Source organism: Cotesia typhae, unplaced genomic scaffold (genome assembly GCF_013202065.1).
Source record: "Cotesia typhae breed Kobodo isofemale line unplaced genomic scaffold, CoteBio_Ctyphae contig_11, whole genome shotgun sequence".
In the NCBI taxonomy this organism is placed as follows: Eukaryota; Metazoa; Arthropoda; class Insecta; order Hymenoptera; family Braconidae; genus Cotesia; species Cotesia typhae.
The window spans coordinates 3,390,462-3,408,116 of record NW_027423711.1 but is presented as its reverse complement, the minus strand read 5'-3'; the positions used below and the strand labels follow the sequence as shown (position 1 = coordinate 3,408,116).

Here is a 17,655-nt window from a genome sequence, read left to right as displayed (position 1 = left end):
CTATAATAATCAGTAGACAACATCAAATATTTATTAACGATGTCGTTAAGTAATGGAAATGATCCGGTCATCAAATCTTAAAAAAAAAAATTAGATCAAACATAAACCATTTTATCGAGCATGTCTAGCCTACCTGTTGTTATTATTCTATGATTTAACTTTTGATAATTTAAATGTAATCAGTAATTACTGATTATATTATGCTGGCATAGAATTATAAATTTGTTTTCCCAAAATTTAAAAATCGAGAAATAAATATTGGATGTTTTTGAACAGTGTGTACAATAATACTAGATTTTTTTTACCTGAGCAATTTTAATAAAAATTGTATATTATTTTAATTGTCAAAATAAAAAATTAATTTATAAATACAATTATCAATGTGATTAATACTTATTTCGCTATTAAACAGTCATAACGTCTATAAAAAAAATAATCCAATCCTTGAGACTTATATGTATTAAACAAACCTCATAAACTTCTTTCAATATCACACGCATGAATAAAAAAAGAACCCGATTGTCAAGTTCAATCATCCTTCAAAATTGCGTGACATAGTGTTATTGACATTTAATGAAAAATAAAAAATAAGTAAATTATATTTTAAATAATTGAAAAACGCGGGCTTGAATTATTTTAAATTAAAATAAAAAACGGGTGACTTACAAAAAATTAATTTTATTGTAAAAATATTGCTAATAGCTATTTACAAAATTTGTGTTAAAATAAAAATATCTTTAAAAAAATTCCATGTTATTTAAATAAATTACGCGGCTGAGATTTTTCTAACATTTAAAAGTTTTCGATATTATAATCAGCTCCCAGATAAAATAAAAAAAGAGAACAGATTTTTTTTTTTTAAAAGATTATTAAAAGAATTTATAAATAAAAATTTTTAATTTTTAAATAAAATATTAGTGTACACAAATTGATGTAAAAAGACTTGTAAAGTAGCTATTGCTAAACAATAAATAAATAAATTATTAAAATTATAATTATTATTAAATTTCTTTAAAAATGTATTTATTGTAGCCGAAAGGTAGCTAATAAAAGTGAGTTAAAAATAATAAAAAAAACAAAAAGACATGATATTTTTAATAAAAATTGTTTATTTAATCTACAACAATAATAATAATAATAATAATAATAATACTAATAATCATTTATATAATAAAAATAAGCTATTATTAAAAAAATGACTACCATCCATGATTGTGACCGTGATACTTGTATTGAACAGCAACAGGTACTGCGTAAGGTTTCGGTACATGAACAGGTACTGCCACATGTACTGGGTACGGTTTATTGACAGGAACTAACTTCTCGACAGGCACTGGGTACGGCCGAGGTACTGGAACAGGCACTGGACGATCAACATGAACGGGTACATGGACATATTTCTCAACCGGTACATGAATCGGGCGATCTACGTGGACTATTTTTTCGACGTGAACGGGATAGGGTTTTGGTACATGAACCGCAACGGGGACTGGAACAGGCACTGGACGATCCACGTGCACCGGGTAGGGAATACCCACGTGTTTCGTTACCGTCTGAACAACAGGAACTGGTGCAGGTACGGCAATCGGATGTGGAGCTGGCTGAGGAATCGCTACCGGCTGCACTGGCACTGGAACTGGTTGAGGAATCGCTGCTATTTACACCCAAGATAAAAAGTTTAAAGAGAAATTTATGAGAAATCGTTATCTAAAATTGCAAATTTTTTTTTTTACCTATTGGATGCACGGGATGAGGCTGCGGTAATAGTATGTGATCTTGATGATCTTGGTGACCGTGAAAATGATGGTCGAGCGATGGATGCTCGTGGATTGGTGCTGGCTCTTGATGTTCATGAACTTGATGGTGATAGTGATGATAATCTTGCTGCGGCGCTCCGTAGCTCAAATTTAATGCATCTTACGACATAAATACGAAGATGTTAGTTGAATTAAATATTTTTTCTATTACTAATATTATTATTTTTAATGTTAGATTGATTTTTTATTTGCTTACCACGTTTACCGTGCTTTTTTAAGAGCTTAGAGTCATTTTGATCCTTTTTATCCACTTGAATAGCTGAGGTAATAACTATGAAGGATGCTATAATCTAAAAATAAAATAATTTTTTTTTTAAGGCGGGATTCAATGTTTTAATTATCTTGGAAAGCATAAAATTAAATTTTTTGTCAAAAAATGGATTAACTAAAAAACTAGCTTAATAAATTTAGTTTTTAACAATTTTATCATTTTTTTTTCTTAGCTTTCAAAAGAATTTTTTGTAGCGTCAATTTTCAATTATTGAAGATAATTTAGTGGAGTATGAGACGAAGTTTTCTGAAGATAAATATTTTTTATAACAAAAAACTATCATTAAAAGTATTTTTCTGATTTTTTCAATCAATTTACTTAAACTTTTCACAAAAAGTGTAATATTCTATTTTTATATGTGTTAAGCTAAGTATAAGATTTATTTTAGAAGAAAAATAAAACATTTTCGTCCGTAAAAAATTTGAGAAGTTGACAACTTCGAGGAATATGGAAATTTGATAAGTTTTTAACTAAAGGAAATTTTTATTTCTTCCCGAAAATATTTAGTTTGAAGAATTAAATAGAACAACATTTTTTCTATTGTTAATTTATTAAATTCATGGTTTTTAGGAATATATATTTTGAAAAAAAAAAATGAGAAAATATTTCTTAAGCATCCAAAATTTCGACCTAAAATTGTAGCACAATTTAATCAGCTTCATCTTTCGTATATTTGAACAAACAAATTTTTTTGAAAATATTAAAATACTTATTTGTAAAGTATTTAATTTTTTGAAAAATACATTCGGCATATTCCCGTACACTGACTAATTAATATATTAATAAGTTATAAAATTCTATAGCTCAGTAAAAATTTTCTCAAATTATGATTATACATAGAAAAAAAAAATTTCTTGAACCAAGAAAATTGTAAGGAAAATCAAAGTTATTTTGGAGCAAGAAGAAAATTTCTTGGCTTAAAAAAATTTAACTTCGTTCAAGAAATTTTCAATTTTCCTTAAGATTTTCTTGATTTAAGAAAATTTACGCTTGACTCTTTCTGTGTAGAAAAAAAAATCTCCGATTCATTCAAAACACTCTAAAATGTCCACAAAAACACTCAGTTAGTCCAAATAATAAAATTTTTTCAGTAAAAAAAAACCACCAATAAAAAAATCGTACCAGTAATAATTTCATCCTGGCACCTGTCAGTTTGGTAGTCAAAGAAAAACTGAACATGATCGTTATTGTGGTCCCCATAAGTATTTATACTACGTACGATGCATTGATAATCAAAAAAAATATAGTCACCGGATAATAATAACTCTTGATTATTTAAACATTCATCCGCATAAAACTTTCGCTACTTCTAATCCTGGATTCCGGCCAAAATCGTGATCATTGTCAGCATTCTGTTCCTGATTCGATAAGCGATCTCATGAATCGATTACCGAACATTTAACGATTAACTCAACTATATAATAAAATAATCATTAATTACAATTAAATAACATGTATTACATGTAAATGTTCAGGTAAAGTTACCTTCAACAAGAATTACAAATAAAACAAACATTCTAAAAGTTAGTCCAATAACAAAGTTAACTTATTCATAAATGCGAAGTGTTAGGTGAAAGTTTTTAAATATTTGTTTCCAAGTTTCAAGATCAATACATTTAATTAATTTTTAACATTGACATTGCGATAAATATAGAAATTACGAAAAAGATTTATTTATTTATATAAACATGTCAACACAATCGACCGAAGTCTTATGAATTATAATTATAATAGTAACTATATATAAATAAGAATAATTATTATTAAATAATAAAAAATTCCAGCTAACGATCATAAACTTTACAGTTTACAGTATCGGCGTACAAAAAATTATTATACACAACTCGGGCGTCGTCGCGCTATGAATAATTAATGAATTGTAACACATACGATGGAATAAGAAGCTTAAGTCAAAGCAGTCGTACTAAAAGTAGTAATAGAGAGGGAGGAATAGTATAGTAATAGAAAATGAAAGTTTAGGAAAGCTATAATATAAGTGATGTGGAAATTGAAGTCGCTTGCGCCCTGTATGTCGCTTATAAGGAAATACTTCCGGAAATCCGACTGAGTAGATATGTATAAAGACCAGACAACAGTCCAAGACGGTCCACACGATACCAGACACATTTTTATACTCATTCTACCTGCTTGTATTGACTACTTCAATGACAAACTCGTTTTCTGTTGATTACCTTTTTCGAGTTCATCGGCTATTAAAGCCTACCTCAATAATTTCATGCTAATTTATTAACTTTTTATTTTAATCGAGTTTTACTTTCAATACTGTTTTAAATGAATTAACATTTTTTAAACTTTTTTATTTTATTCTTTATTGTATATAGTTATTTATGTTATTAATTATTTATCATTATGAAACTAAATCGATTTAATAAGGCTATCTTATTGTTTTATTATTTAGACGATGTTCACCGCATATATATATTACTAAATCATATTCTGGGATCGATAAAAAATTTTACAATTCATGGTCAATTTAAGCGTAATAAGCTTAAAATTTTTTTTGGTAAATTTCACATACAAAAAAAATTAAAATATAAAATTCACCTGGATTCCGGATAATTTTCATACTTTTAAACAGTAAAGCGCACTTCGGAGTGGCAAAAATATAAATATTACAGAACTTAATGTAGAAAGTCTAAAAGCCACACAGTAAAAAATTTTGCGTCAAAAAAATTAGTGTTAAAAATTTTTGTGTTAAATATTTAACACTTTTATAGGTAAATTTAACATTTTTTCTGTTAAATCAACACAAAATAGACGCTTTTTCTAATAAATCTTTGCACACGCGGTTAATTTATAAATTCCCATTTTTATTAAATATTACACTTTTTTAGAGAACCTGTATAATTTTATTTTTTACTCTACTATAGTAAAGAAAATAAAATAAAAAAAAAATTGTTTTTTTTTTTTTATAAAATTAGCAAAAAAATAATATTATTTATTAGAGGGTAGGATTTGGAAAAATTAGTTCTTTATTAAATTGAAATTAATACTTCTAGATATTCAATTTCTGTAAAATGCATCTGAAAACTGAGACGTTAAGCTTTAATTTAAATATTCACATGTTTTTTTTAATTAAAAAATACCAATCTTAGGATAATTTTTTAGAAATTTTACTTTGCAGTTGTATTGTAATTTTTTTTTATAACAAATTTATTATTTTTATTTTAATATCAACAGTGATTTATGACTAATATCTATTCACATCATTAATTAATTTATGATTTATTCGAAAGAATTCATTTCACCGGAAGCCGTTAGCTGCGATGAATGAATAATAATTACGATAAATAATTGGGTCAGAGTATAGTAAGCTTGCCATAAAGACTTACCTTTTTTTTGTTTACCACAATAAAAAATAGTCGTGAAATGCGAATTGATACTTACAATTCAAATGTCCCTCTAACAATCTCATAAATTCTTTCCTAGGTTTTAACGTCACCCAATTCAAAATTTATTGCTACTAATAAAATCCTAATATTTGTATTGGATTACAATTATTTTGCTTTGAAAAATAAAAAAGATTTATTCGACCTTTCAATAAGTTTGTTAAATTAAAACTTGTTTTCATAAAAAAATTAAAAAATTCAATTTTTGTGGTAATATATCATGGTTAGAATTAATGCATGTTAATTTACTCATTCGACCCTTAATTCCGATTAAAATAAAACTCTTTAAAATTTTTTTTATATATAATTTTATTTTTTACTCAAATTTTTGCTACTTCCTTTAAAATATTTATGGATAAATTTTTTTTATTTAATTATAATTAATTTATTTCAGTAAAATTCTAGGAAATAAAATTTTTTAATAAATAAATTCTATAAAGATTACTTGATAGATTTTTTATAAAAATTTATCGAAAATAAATTTTTATTTATTCGAAATTAAACTCAATAAAATTTAGTTATTTTTCTGTAATTAAATTAGTCAATTACTGCCAATCAAATAATGTGAAAATTTTAATAAAAAATAATAAATGAATTAAATTAATCATTTATACAATCAATTAAAATGACTATTCTCAAAATGAAATGGTATGATCTTGTAAACATTTTTTTCAAGAGGTCATTAACTTTGATTTTAAAACAAGTTTTATCGTATTGAAACATTTCAATTTCTTGATCCCCTTGTAATATTGTTCTATAAAACTAGATTCTTTTAACTTGTGCCATTAATGATTAACGAGATTAAAACGTATTTCCTTTTAGTTAAGTCAACAACTAGTTGTTTCCTCTACTCTGTTGAAAATAAAAAAAAAAAAAGCTCAAACCATACTAGACTTCTTCTCAAGAGTATAAAGAGCCTTCGACAAATGTCACTACAGTAGTTCGTCGATCATTCACTAAGATGATTAAGTTTATGGTAAAAAATCTGTCTCTAGTCACGAATTTATTTTTCTTTTTCATTTTTATAAATTCCGAATTTACTTATTGCAGATTTTTTTGAGCCTTGTCGTTTTTACATCTGGACATACCAAGTCCACAAGTGAATCGTCTAAACAAAAACGGAGTATTTTTGAGAGTCCAATTTCAAGTTACGGGCACGGTTATCCTTGGACTAGGAGTAAAAATTTGTTGAAAGTTTTAAAAATTCCATCGGAATTGTCATTGTTGCCTACTCGAAGCATGTAAGATATTTAATATTCATTAAAATCTATATTTACAAATAAGTTCTTTAAAATAAAATTATTTCCAAAAAATTCAATTTTCTTTTAATTTTAAATATTATAGATATTAATTATTTTCTTGATTTTTGTTTTGAGACATTGATGAATAATTTTTTATTTTTTAAAAAATATCCAATTAATTTAATTACAAAGAATTGATAAATTTTACCAAATATCATTTTATTGCAACAGCAGAGCTAATGATATTTTTTATAGATATTTTATAAAGAAAATTTTTCAAAAAGCGGCGTTCATTAGCATAAACTTTACTTTACAATTTATTAATTAATAATTAATTTTAGAGTAAGCTACGGCAGCGCAGTAAGACCGCCCAGTCCATTAGTTGTAACAAAACATATCATCGTAGAAAAGCAAATTCCAGTACCTGGAAAACCAGTAATTTATGAAAAACAAGTCCCAATCCATGTTCCTGTTCATGTGCCAGTAAAGGTTCCAGTCGATAGATTTGTTCCTGTAACAGTTGAAAAATCGGTGCCAGTTCCTGTACCTCAGGTAAATTTATTAATTAAATAAATAATTATGACAATAATTATAAAAATTATTTTTTAGCTTCTTCCGTACCCCGTGGAACGTCAAGTACCAGTCCGTCAAGACGTGCCTTACGCAGTACCAATAATCATCACTCAAATAGCTCAAGCTCCGCAACCAACTTCTCCACCGCAAACTTTTCAAATAGCTTCTCAGCCGAGTCCACCGCCGCAAATTCTTCAATTGGCTCCAGCACCACAACAAAATCCATCTCCACAACTTTATCAATTAGCACAAGCTCCACATCAAAGTCCACCACCGCAACTTCTTCAATTACAACAAGCTCCGCAGCAAAGTCCACCACCGCAAATTCTTCAATTAGCACAAGCTCCTCAACCTACATTGGCGACACCCACTCTTAGTCTTCAATCCAATTTAGCACCTCAACCATCCAATCCGAGGCCTTCAATCTTGCCAATAAGTTTTTCTGTCAACGCTGGTATCTCTGCCGGACTCCAAAGTGCTCCTCAACATCCGGATCTTCAAAACATTGATTTTAGTAGTCTCGCTCAATTAAACTCATATCAACCACCTCCATCCTCTCAACCGTTGCAATCAAATGATCTTGGATCTCTTTGGGGTTCTGATGAATACAATGATCTTTATAGTAAATAAATGTTTTTCCGCTTATACATAAGGCTTAATTATAATTATTACAAGTCATCAAATGTTAATGATTATAAATTAATAAACCAAATAATTATAAAACTATTTATCATTTTTTTACATAATTTTTATCAAATTTTATTCATAATGACAATTTACCAACTTCAATATTTCAATTTAACATTTTTTTCTATAATACTGAAGTTAGCGGTCAGCTGTCAATTTTAAAAATTTTTTCAACAAATCAATTATAATAAAAATATGCTTCTAAAAATTTTCACTTGTAATTTTTATTAATTTTCATATGTGAAACTTTTTAATTAAATTTTTTTTTTTAACAATTTAATTGCTCAAAAATTCTAAAAAAATTTTTAATGTCTGTCAACTTCGGTGTTATTTTTTTCTTAGCTATTTTCTACTTTACTAAGTGAAAAAGCGTAACTCTCTTTCTCTAGGTAAATAGCTAAGTGTCGGTAAGCGTGAAATAATTTACTATCGACTTGAAAATAATATCTGTTGATATTTTTCTAACCTCATTTGGAGATCTGTCATAATAGAATTTCCATCAACACCCATCAAATTAGTTTTATAAAAATGGATTGTTTGAAAAACAATTACAAGTTAAATAATGAGTTTGATAAATTATTTACTGAAAAAAAAAGTTTTTAAATTTTAAATTTATAATAAAATAATTTAAACTGAAACACAATGGCACCTCCACCTGTAATAACGGGTATTTCGCCAAAAGAAGGTCCCCCGGGTACCAGAGTGACATTGAGAGGTGAATTTTTAGGTACTAAAGCTCAGGACCTTATTGGTAAGTGTATACTAAAAAAAGAAATTTTATTATTTACATTATTAAAAAAATTAAATTAAAAAAAATTTTTTTTGCCATAATTCATTTGCTATAAAATTTTTTTAATTATTAAAAACGTGCTAAATTAATTTTCAAGATCTATGAGGATTTATTTGTAGTAATTTACTAGTGAATTTATTAGTTAACTAATTATTTATATTAATTTTATAAATTTATTATATTTTTTTGGTGTCTATGCACAGGTGCTTTTTGCACCTCTCTAGAATGTTTTACCAGAAGTAAAATAAATAATAATTCTTATTATTTTTAAGGTCTGACTATTTGCGGATGTGACTGTTTATTATCAGCGGAATGGAAATCTCAAAATAAAATAATAGCTAGATCAGGACCATGTAAAGGACGAGGTGACATAATAGTAACAACTCGCAGTGGTGGACAAGGAACATCAACGGTCCAATTTCGTGGTTACCATGAGACAATAGGACCAATGAAAGAATCGGCAGTATGGGTCGAAGAAGCTCCAGTACAAAACTTCGTGTGGGGTAGACGGGCGCTATCACCAACCAACTATCAGCAGGAAGATCCACTGGGGCTGAGCGTTGAGGGCAACGACAGCAAAAAATTTCCCGAAGATGAGCTAAGTGAGTTGTTCGGCGACAGTAACGGTGAATTGACAAGCGATAAATTCCATCCAGGTTGGTTTTTACTCCAGCACCACCACGCGACCACGCTGGACGATTTAAAAGCTGGACTTGCTTACTTGAGGCGCAAAGTTAATTCCCAAAAAGAAGGACAGTTGTCATTTTTAAAGGCGAATGTCGGAGCTGTGATGGAACAACTTGAGACGATTGTTTTGTTGAAAGAACAATTTGAGCTGGATGTCAAAAAATTCGGCAATGACCCAACAGCTAAACTGGAACAAGCGATTCGCACGTCGATGGCTGAAGCAAATAAACTGTTCGACGATGTCCTAGCCCGCAGAGATCGTGCGGATGCTACCCGAAGTGCCTTATCAATAATGCAGCGCTACAAATTTTTATTCTGCATGCCGATAAATATTGAGAAAAACATTAAGCGTGGCAACTATGACCTCATTATCAACGACTACGCGCGAGTTAAAAATTTATTCGGCAACACAGATGTTGAAATATTTAAAAAGGTGTTTGTTGAAATTGAAAATAAAATACAAGAGCTCCGGGACATATTGCGTAAGAAATTAGAGGAAACACCATTTGACGTTGAGACGCAGAAAAAAATAATAAGAAACCTGGTTAACTTGGAAGCTGATGGAGATCCAGCGTGGGATGCAATAGCTGCTCACGGTTCTTATTTAGATAAGAACATAACCAGCTGTCTCAGTGATTACTTTGGATCCGAGGGTGCTTCTGGTGACGATCCAAACAATAAAACGACTGGAAAATCTAACAATGTAACTCCAATAGCGGACCGGCATAAATTATACCGCATGGATGCAAACGCTAATGTACCGGCTCGGGTGCTCTGCATCGAAGCGATTTGTGACGTGGTCACTGAGCAGCTTCCAGATCTTTGGCGACTAGGCCAGAGTTATTTTTCGGGACAATTGCACGTCGCTGTTGATACTAACAAGCAGAGCGCTTTCAAAAACTTGGTGCTGTCGTGCATCCAGCATGCCAGCGAAGCTATGAGAGAATGCTGCGGTTCAAACATGACTCCAGCTTGGTTGCTGCACAGCTTGCGTTGCATCCGACACATGTACACTGCGCTGATCCATCTAGATTTACCAAGCGACGCTTTGGACATTTTTGGCAAATTTTTGTTTGATTTAAGACTTCAGTGCTTAGTAGCGTTGTTCAAACAAACTGCCGAAAATATCAGCGGTTTGCAGTCGAAGGAGGCATGGCAGCTGGAATACTTGGACAATTTAGACGGTGGAATCACTAAATTACCGGGTTTGTTTGAACAAATGATCATGGAAGTCGCTGAGCTAGCACGGGAGACCGCGATTGCTTGTGGGTTGCGAGAAGCACCTCTCCTGGAGTCACCAACGTCTCAAGCGCTGTACCACAACGCGGTGAGAAGTCTCTTTATTGCTTTTGCTAAATGCCTGAAACAACTGGCATTCAGCGGTAGTGAAGAAGCCGGCGATGAAGATGATCCCTCGGTGTCACAGCTAGTTGGTTCACCAGCTTGCTATCGCATACGTGATAACAAACGCCGTGTAGAAACTGCAACACCCACATGGGAAAAGTGTTTGCTGATATCTTTAAGTAACATTCGTTATACACTGAATAATATTTTACCAAAAGTTGTCAGTGCGTTGAAAGCACGCGGTTATCCGGACTTGTCATTAGCTGATGGATGGTCAGATGATTGGACCCAGCTTGAGTCTTTGGACACTGCGGTCCTTGAAGCTTATCTTGAGAGACGCTGTGACCCTCTTGTTGGTACCATCGAACCTAGTATGTATCTAGGTAGCCTAGAGTGGGATTCGGAAATAGAACCCACTCACATACGTCCGTATGCTCAAGAAATAATTGCTAATCTTATTGCGGTTCATGCTGAGGTAACTCGCGTCTCACCTTGTCTTCTCAAACGCGTCTTGTCGCATATCGTTGAAACAATTGCTGAAGAATTAGCACGGCTGATGTCCTGTGTCAGGAAATTTGGAACCAAAGGAATCATTCAAGCACGCACGGACATTCACTTGTTGAGAGATACTTTGGATATTTATTGTACTACTCGTGCTAGGTAATTATGAAAAATAGTGTGTACTTGTGTACATGCGTCAGAAGTTAGACTTCTTTGGCATAAGAAAAAAAATTTTTAAGAAAAAAAAATGATCAAACACGCCAAAAGAAGTATAACTTAAAAAAAAAAATTTATCAGTAATCTTTCAATTTTTTTAACCATTTTTTTTTTTTTTTATTATAAAATAGGAATTTTTTCGAAGAAGCATTGGATGCTATTGCATTGCCAAATAATGGCGAGATTGATGTTACTAAGGTAGAAACACTTTTAAATAAAGTCAAATCATCAATGCAACTTCAGATTCGTTGTTTAGCTGAAAGACCCAAGTCTCCAGACATTTCACGTCATAATTCCAGTCGAATCACTACTGTTATGTAATGAAATTATAAAAATAATAAAAAGATATAAATATAATTATCATAAATATTTAATTATAAATTGACGTGTGTTTTTTTATATCAATTATTTTTCTTATCCTCGGATTTATTTTCAATAACCGATGGATTCAAGTCTTCGGATATAGTCACAGTTTCTCGACGGTTCTTGTCAATTGGGTACAACCTAATAATATAAAAATCGTGAGTCATAAATAAAATATTTAATTATATTATTAATTAGTAATTAGTAATTATTTTAGATAATAAATTTACCATCGTTGATATAAATAAATGAGGAAAATAATATCATCTCGGAAGCAAGCAACTCGGTGTGCAACTGGCATTGTTATTATAAATGCGAATACATCGTCAATAAATGTATTGAATGCTTTGTACATAAATGCTCGCCATGGTAAATGAGCAACTGATTTGAGCTTGTAGTTGACAAATAATTGAGGAAGCATAAAAAGAAATCCGAATGCGTATACACCATTCACAAGGGAATTAATACTCCACGAATACCAACTAAAATCATTATCACATATTTAAATTAAGAATGAAACTAAAACTAGCCGACAGTGAAAAATTTTAATTTTTTTTTTTAATTAATTGAATTAGCAATAAAAAAATTGCACATATAGTTTTTCGAATTTTTTACATGTGGAATTTTATTTTTTTTAATTTTTTTGTAATATTTTTTTTTTTTAATTCTAAAAAAGTTTAAATGTCGACTAATTTAATTTTCATAAATTAATAAGTTAAATTTTTTTATATTAAATTGTTACTCTAAATTGAAACATAAAATATAATTCAAATTATAAAAAATTACCTCTTATGTGGTTGATAAATCAGTGAATAAATAGCACCGAAAATAACAAGAGGGTAAAGTAAATAAGTTAAATATCTCATGCTCTCAGCATCAAATTGGCGTGTCTTGGATTCTTCTTTATGACTTTTGCCATCTTTTTGCAGTCTTAATTTCGGAATTATTCCACCAGATCTAACTATTTCTAATCTCAGTACTTTTTTAGTTTTCCAAAATCCGATTAAAGTTCCGATTCCTGCGGGAATCAGTACCAATAAGGATGATCCTTCGTCAAGCAGATAAAAAAATATAATCGCTTGACTAAATGCACGCCATACTATTGTAGAAACACTGATGCCTTCAAAGCTCCCTTTACTCCGCCAAAAACCGATGTCATTTTTGAATGCCAGAAAATCGAACAGTAGCTAAAATGAGTAATCAATTTAATTTATTAATAATAATAATTTTAATTTTCAGTTTTTTTAACAAAATTTTTAAAATTCACGACAGTCACATAGTGACTGCAAAGTTGCTGGTAAAAATTATTTTATTATATACTTACATGCATAGAAACAATAAAAATAGTCGCGGCTAATAAATAAACGTTAGTATCTGCATAAATTCCCTTAACTTCATCAACATCTTTGTCTGAGAATCCTACATTTTTTAAACTTTCCATAGCTGTTTTAAGGTGTAATATCAGCCTTAATTTTCCCATTGATATCGGCGTATACATTACTGTCACATTCATGAAACGTCTGTCACCAACAATTGTTTCAAGATCTTTGTAGCGTGTTTGTAAAAAGTCATAATAAATTATTGGAAGAAACATATTATTTCCAATTAATCTGAAACATTTAATCGATTAAAAATTTTTTGTTTTATAATTTTTAATTATATTATAAGAATTAAAAAATGTACCTTATATTTGGCACAAGTTCTGCTGGTATATTTTTAACGGGCAGTTCTGGCGTATCAATAACTAATGTAAAAGTAATACATGTACGTAAATGAGAAACAGTTTTTATTTTATTATTTTTTATTTTTGAAGCGTCGGGTGATTTTTTGTCACCAAGCAAATTAAAAGTTTCTGCTTGTGGGACCGCAAATTGTGTCATCTTTATACGCATATACACTGCATGCGGATCCTATTAAAGAAATCGTAATTAATAATAACAAATATCAGGATCATGGGTAGTTGCGTTTAAAATTTACTATTTTACTTATTTTATACTTTTTACTTGTTTGAAATGGTAATTGACTTTAAAAAATTTGAAAAATAAACCAGGCATAGAAAATTGTTTAAAAAAATATCATTTATCATTTTTCTAAAATTTTTAAATTAAATTTTCTTGCTATAATTTGTTTGTTAAAAAATTCTAAAAATTATCAGATGTCTCTTATTCTTTGCATGAATTAAAATAACTAGAATTTTTTATACCTTGAGCAATTCATTGAATGAATTTCCACGAGTTTTCGATTTTGGTACAATTATTACATGCATAAATAAAGTACCGTTATTCCGAGTCTTTACTGGAATTTCTAAACTCAGCGGCCTGGAAAAAAAATTTTTACAACATTAAATTATTGCTTAAAATATTTGATGACAGTAAAATTACTCACATTGTATGTGGAATGGTATAATCAAAATGCAACATTGAATGAACAAGTGAAGCATCATTGGACAGAGGTTTACTTGATGGAGAAGTAAAAAGATAAAGTTGTAACTGAGGATCGGCATTTAAAAATGATTTGATGCAGGTTTTCCTAGGTTCACATGATGGTGGTGAAAATAATAATGATATACCGTAAATCGAATAAATAATATAGCCGATAAATGCACCGGAGAATAATACTGTAAACGAGGGTCGCAGCATTTTTATTATTTGTAAATAAATCTGAAAAATGAATTAACATATAATTAGAAATTATTTTTATAAATTAATTTATTTATTATTATTATATGTCAGCTAACATTGTTAACAAGATTTTTTTCTTACCTTACAGTTGTTTATTTATTGTACGAAAGCCAATAAATGGTACGGAACAATTGAACGTGGCTAGTGCTGACAGTTATGGTTAGCTGATAGTTTCTTGTATACGTCAATCGACAAGTGGCGCTGCCGTATTTTTATAGACACGTAAACCTATTATAATTATGACTGGAATTCAAATTTGCGCGCGCAAGCGCGCGCCTGAGTTTAAGGGTTGCATATATTTTTATGCTTATGATATATTTGACCAATCACGTTACGAATAGTTTGCTTACATGATATATTTTCATATTTTTCATCTAAATTATAAGAGTGGATCATCTAAATTATTATAAAAGTGGAAATTAAGGTTAGTAGTCACTTGACAATTATTAGTTTTATTTAACAAACAAATTTGTTTTAAAAAATTATTTTAAAAAAATTGCATTTTTTATTTTTTTAAATTTCTACATGTCAATTTTTTTTGCCATAATTTATTTGTCAAAATTATCAAATATCTTCTAAATTAATTTTTATATTATAATTTCTGAAAAATAGCCACTGTTTTCATTTTTTACGTAGTTTCACTCTGCTTTGAGCTATTTAATTATAATTACTCAAAAATTGATTATAATTTTAAATTATCTTTTTTTAATTAATAAATTAAATGTTAATCAATAGAAAATAATAAAATTTATTTATTAGATATATTTTTAAATATTTTTATAAGTGAATTTTAAGACACTGAAGTTTTATAGACATTAGAATTTTTTTTACAATTTAATGTCAATGAAATTATTATAAAAAAATTCAACATATGAAAATTAAAAAAAAAATTGAATAGAAATTAAAAAAAAAAAAAACATTTTTATAAAATTGCACTTATAGTTTGTTTCTATGTGCAATTTTTTTTTAAATTTTTTAATTGAAATTTTTTGGAAAAAAAAAAATTTCTAAAAATTTTGAAATGTCAGCTAACTTAATTTTCATAAATTTAATTGTTCTTCTTTTGATTATTCAATCACTAAATTAAATTTAATCTCATCCGGTGAAGCTTCATTAATTTCACTGATAAATATGTCGTCAATGGTTTCTTCGAGTTCTTCATAAGATTTCATTTCAGCAAAATCCATAGATTTAGTTTCGAAAGATTCCTGAAAAATATTTGTCAAGTAAATAAATTTTTCAATCCTATCATTATTGTCAATAACTTTATCATTATAGTCACGTATATTACGACCAATATTAGAGTAGTTGATCATCCACATGAGCAATTTGTAATATTCTTTTAAAATAAAATTCTCATTGAATCTTGGCCACTCAAATACTACTTCATCGGACTGATTTTTTATAAACCCCAGTAGTAGTACAAAGTAACAAATACATTTATTAATATTATGCGGGGTCAGATGAATCATAATATCATTTATCTTATTAATGATTTTGAAATATCGATTGTCACCAATATTAAAATTTTTTTTACTATTTATTAGATCGAGAATGGATTTAACCATCTGTGGAGTAAACAGTGGGTCATTGTAATCGCTGCCACGTAAAAATATCAAAAGTTTGAATGCGTTTTTATTGAGAATAGTTTCAAATAATGACGCATCAAATAATTCCTTCTTGTCGATTATGTAAAAGTAAACATTATCGTTAACAGTTAGTCTTTCGTATCGATAAACAATATGATAAATGTCGGTGTCATTAGTGATGATTATAGACGCTAATTTGCCGTTACGTTGGAAAAAACATTCACTTTCCGCTTCCCCGTGCTGCAGTCGTACTACTTGGATCCTCTTGTCATTGAACATCAATTCGCGGCCCCAAGATTCAATTGCACGTGCTAACCGCGGTCTATAATTTTGAGAATTCTTCTTATAAGCCGGAGGTGTGCCATCAAAGTATATTTTTATTTTCTTTACATTAAATTTAAAGTCGAGTTCCAGTTGATCAAGTACTGTAGTTAATTTTTTAGTTGCCACTCTTTTGTTCAGTTGCTCACTCAAGTGTCCGCAATACCAAACTACAAGACCGTCGACGTAAATTTTACAATCTAGATCTTTCGGGATTTTTATAGACGCTTTTTCTAATAAATCTTTGCAGACGCGGTTTATATTATAAATTCCCATTTTTATAATAATTTTTTTTCATTAAATATTACACTTTTTTTAGAGAACCGGTATATAATTTTATTTTTTACTCTACTATAGTAATGAAAATAAAATAAAAAAAAATTTTTTTTTTTATAAAATTTGCAGAAAAATAATATTATTTATTAGAGGGTAGGATTTGGAACAATTAGTTCTTTATTAAATTGAAATTAATACTTAATTAAAAGAAGAATTTATTAAAAATTTATTCCAATATTTATATTATATTAATTACACAGGAAAAAATGTTGTGTTAAATATTTAACACTTTTATGTGTAAATTTAACATTTATTGTGTTAAATAAACCCAAAAAAGTGTTAAATATTTAACATAAAAATTTTTAACACAAAATTTTTTGGTGCATTGACGCAAAATTTTTTAATGTGTATTCTTTTTCAATTTATATTTTTATTAATTTTGAATTCAAATACATTCAATAAAATTTTATGCATAAGAAATTATAATGCTGAAATTTTTAACTAATCATACACAGAAAAAAAATTTCTTGATTGGAGAACAAAATTCTTGGCTCAAAAAAATTTTCGGGTGCCTGAAGGAAGACCTGAAGTAAAAAATTTTCTTGAAATTCTATTCTTGGTAGGCATTTAATTTTTTGGAGCAAGAGAAAAATTTTCTCAAGACAAAAAAATTTACTTCTAAATTTTTTGGAGCAAGAGGCTGAATTTTCTCAAGAAGATTTTCTTGGCTTAAATAAATTGTCTTGGATCAAGATACGTATTTCTTAAAGCAAGAGAATTAATTTTGTTGGAATACAGAAGTATTATAATTGAATATAAAAAAAATAAACTTATCAAAATACATTATAGAAACGTTAAAATCAATTTTTAAATAAATAATTAAATTAT

At 28.8% G+C, this 17,655-nt stretch overlaps 4 protein-coding genes across 5 annotated transcripts; 2 read left to right on the top strand and 2 right to left on the bottom strand.

The window, feature by feature from the left end:
• Nucleotides 1-1,164: 1,164 nt before the first annotated feature.
• LOC141523869 (uncharacterized) lies at nucleotides 1,165-3,331 on the bottom strand. Of its 2 annotated transcripts, none has more exons than XM_074237423.1 (4): nucleotides 3,211-3,331; nucleotides 2,014-2,107; nucleotides 1,734-1,916; nucleotides 1,165-1,654 (listed from the first exon to the last, which is right to left on the bottom strand). In XM_074237423.1, the coding sequence occupies exons 1-4, from the start codon at nucleotides 3,286-3,288 to the stop codon at nucleotides 1,200-1,202; spliced, it is 810 nt and encodes a 269-aa protein (XP_074093524.1). In that variant the 5' UTR covers nucleotides 3,289-3,331; the 3' UTR covers nucleotides 1,165-1,199. The 2 variants fall into 2 exon arrangements, with proteins under 2 accessions (XP_074093524.1, XP_074093534.1); XM_074237433.1 differs by having other exon boundaries at nucleotides 1,165-1,651.
• A 2,722-nt stretch (nucleotides 3,332-6,053) lies between these two features.
• On the top strand, nucleotides 6,054-8,020 carry LOC141523877 (uncharacterized). Its single transcript, XM_074237446.1, has 3 exons — nucleotides 6,054-6,474; nucleotides 6,549-6,739; nucleotides 7,081-8,020. Exons 1-3 carry the CDS (start codon nucleotides 6,460-6,462, stop codon nucleotides 7,310-7,312), a joined length of 438 nt encoding a protein of 145 aa, XP_074093547.1. The 5' UTR covers nucleotides 6,054-6,459; the 3' UTR covers nucleotides 7,313-8,020.
• Nucleotides 8,021-8,494: 474 nt separating this feature from the next.
• On the top strand, nucleotides 8,495-11,894 carry Sec5 (exocyst complex component secretory 5). The gene is made up of 3 exons (XM_074237396.1): nucleotides 8,495-8,750; nucleotides 9,062-11,480; nucleotides 11,669-11,894. The coding sequence occupies exons 1-3, from the start codon at nucleotides 8,642-8,644 to the stop codon at nucleotides 11,856-11,858; spliced, it is 2,718 nt and encodes a 905-aa protein (XP_074093497.1). The 5' UTR covers nucleotides 8,495-8,641; the 3' UTR covers nucleotides 11,859-11,894.
• On the bottom strand, nucleotides 11,892-14,782 carry LOC141523865 (lipid scramblase CLPTM1L). Its single transcript, XM_074237411.1, has 8 exons — nucleotides 14,663-14,782; nucleotides 14,286-14,560; nucleotides 14,104-14,218; nucleotides 13,584-13,810; nucleotides 13,225-13,510; nucleotides 12,687-13,087; nucleotides 12,131-12,382; nucleotides 11,892-12,041 (listed from the first exon to the last, which is right to left on the bottom strand). The coding sequence occupies exons 2-8, from the start codon at nucleotides 14,537-14,539 to the stop codon at nucleotides 11,939-11,941; spliced, it is 1,638 nt and encodes a 545-aa protein (XP_074093512.1). The 5' UTR covers nucleotides 14,540-14,560; nucleotides 14,663-14,782; the 3' UTR covers nucleotides 11,892-11,938.
• Nucleotides 14,783-17,655: the final 2,873 nt, after the last annotated feature.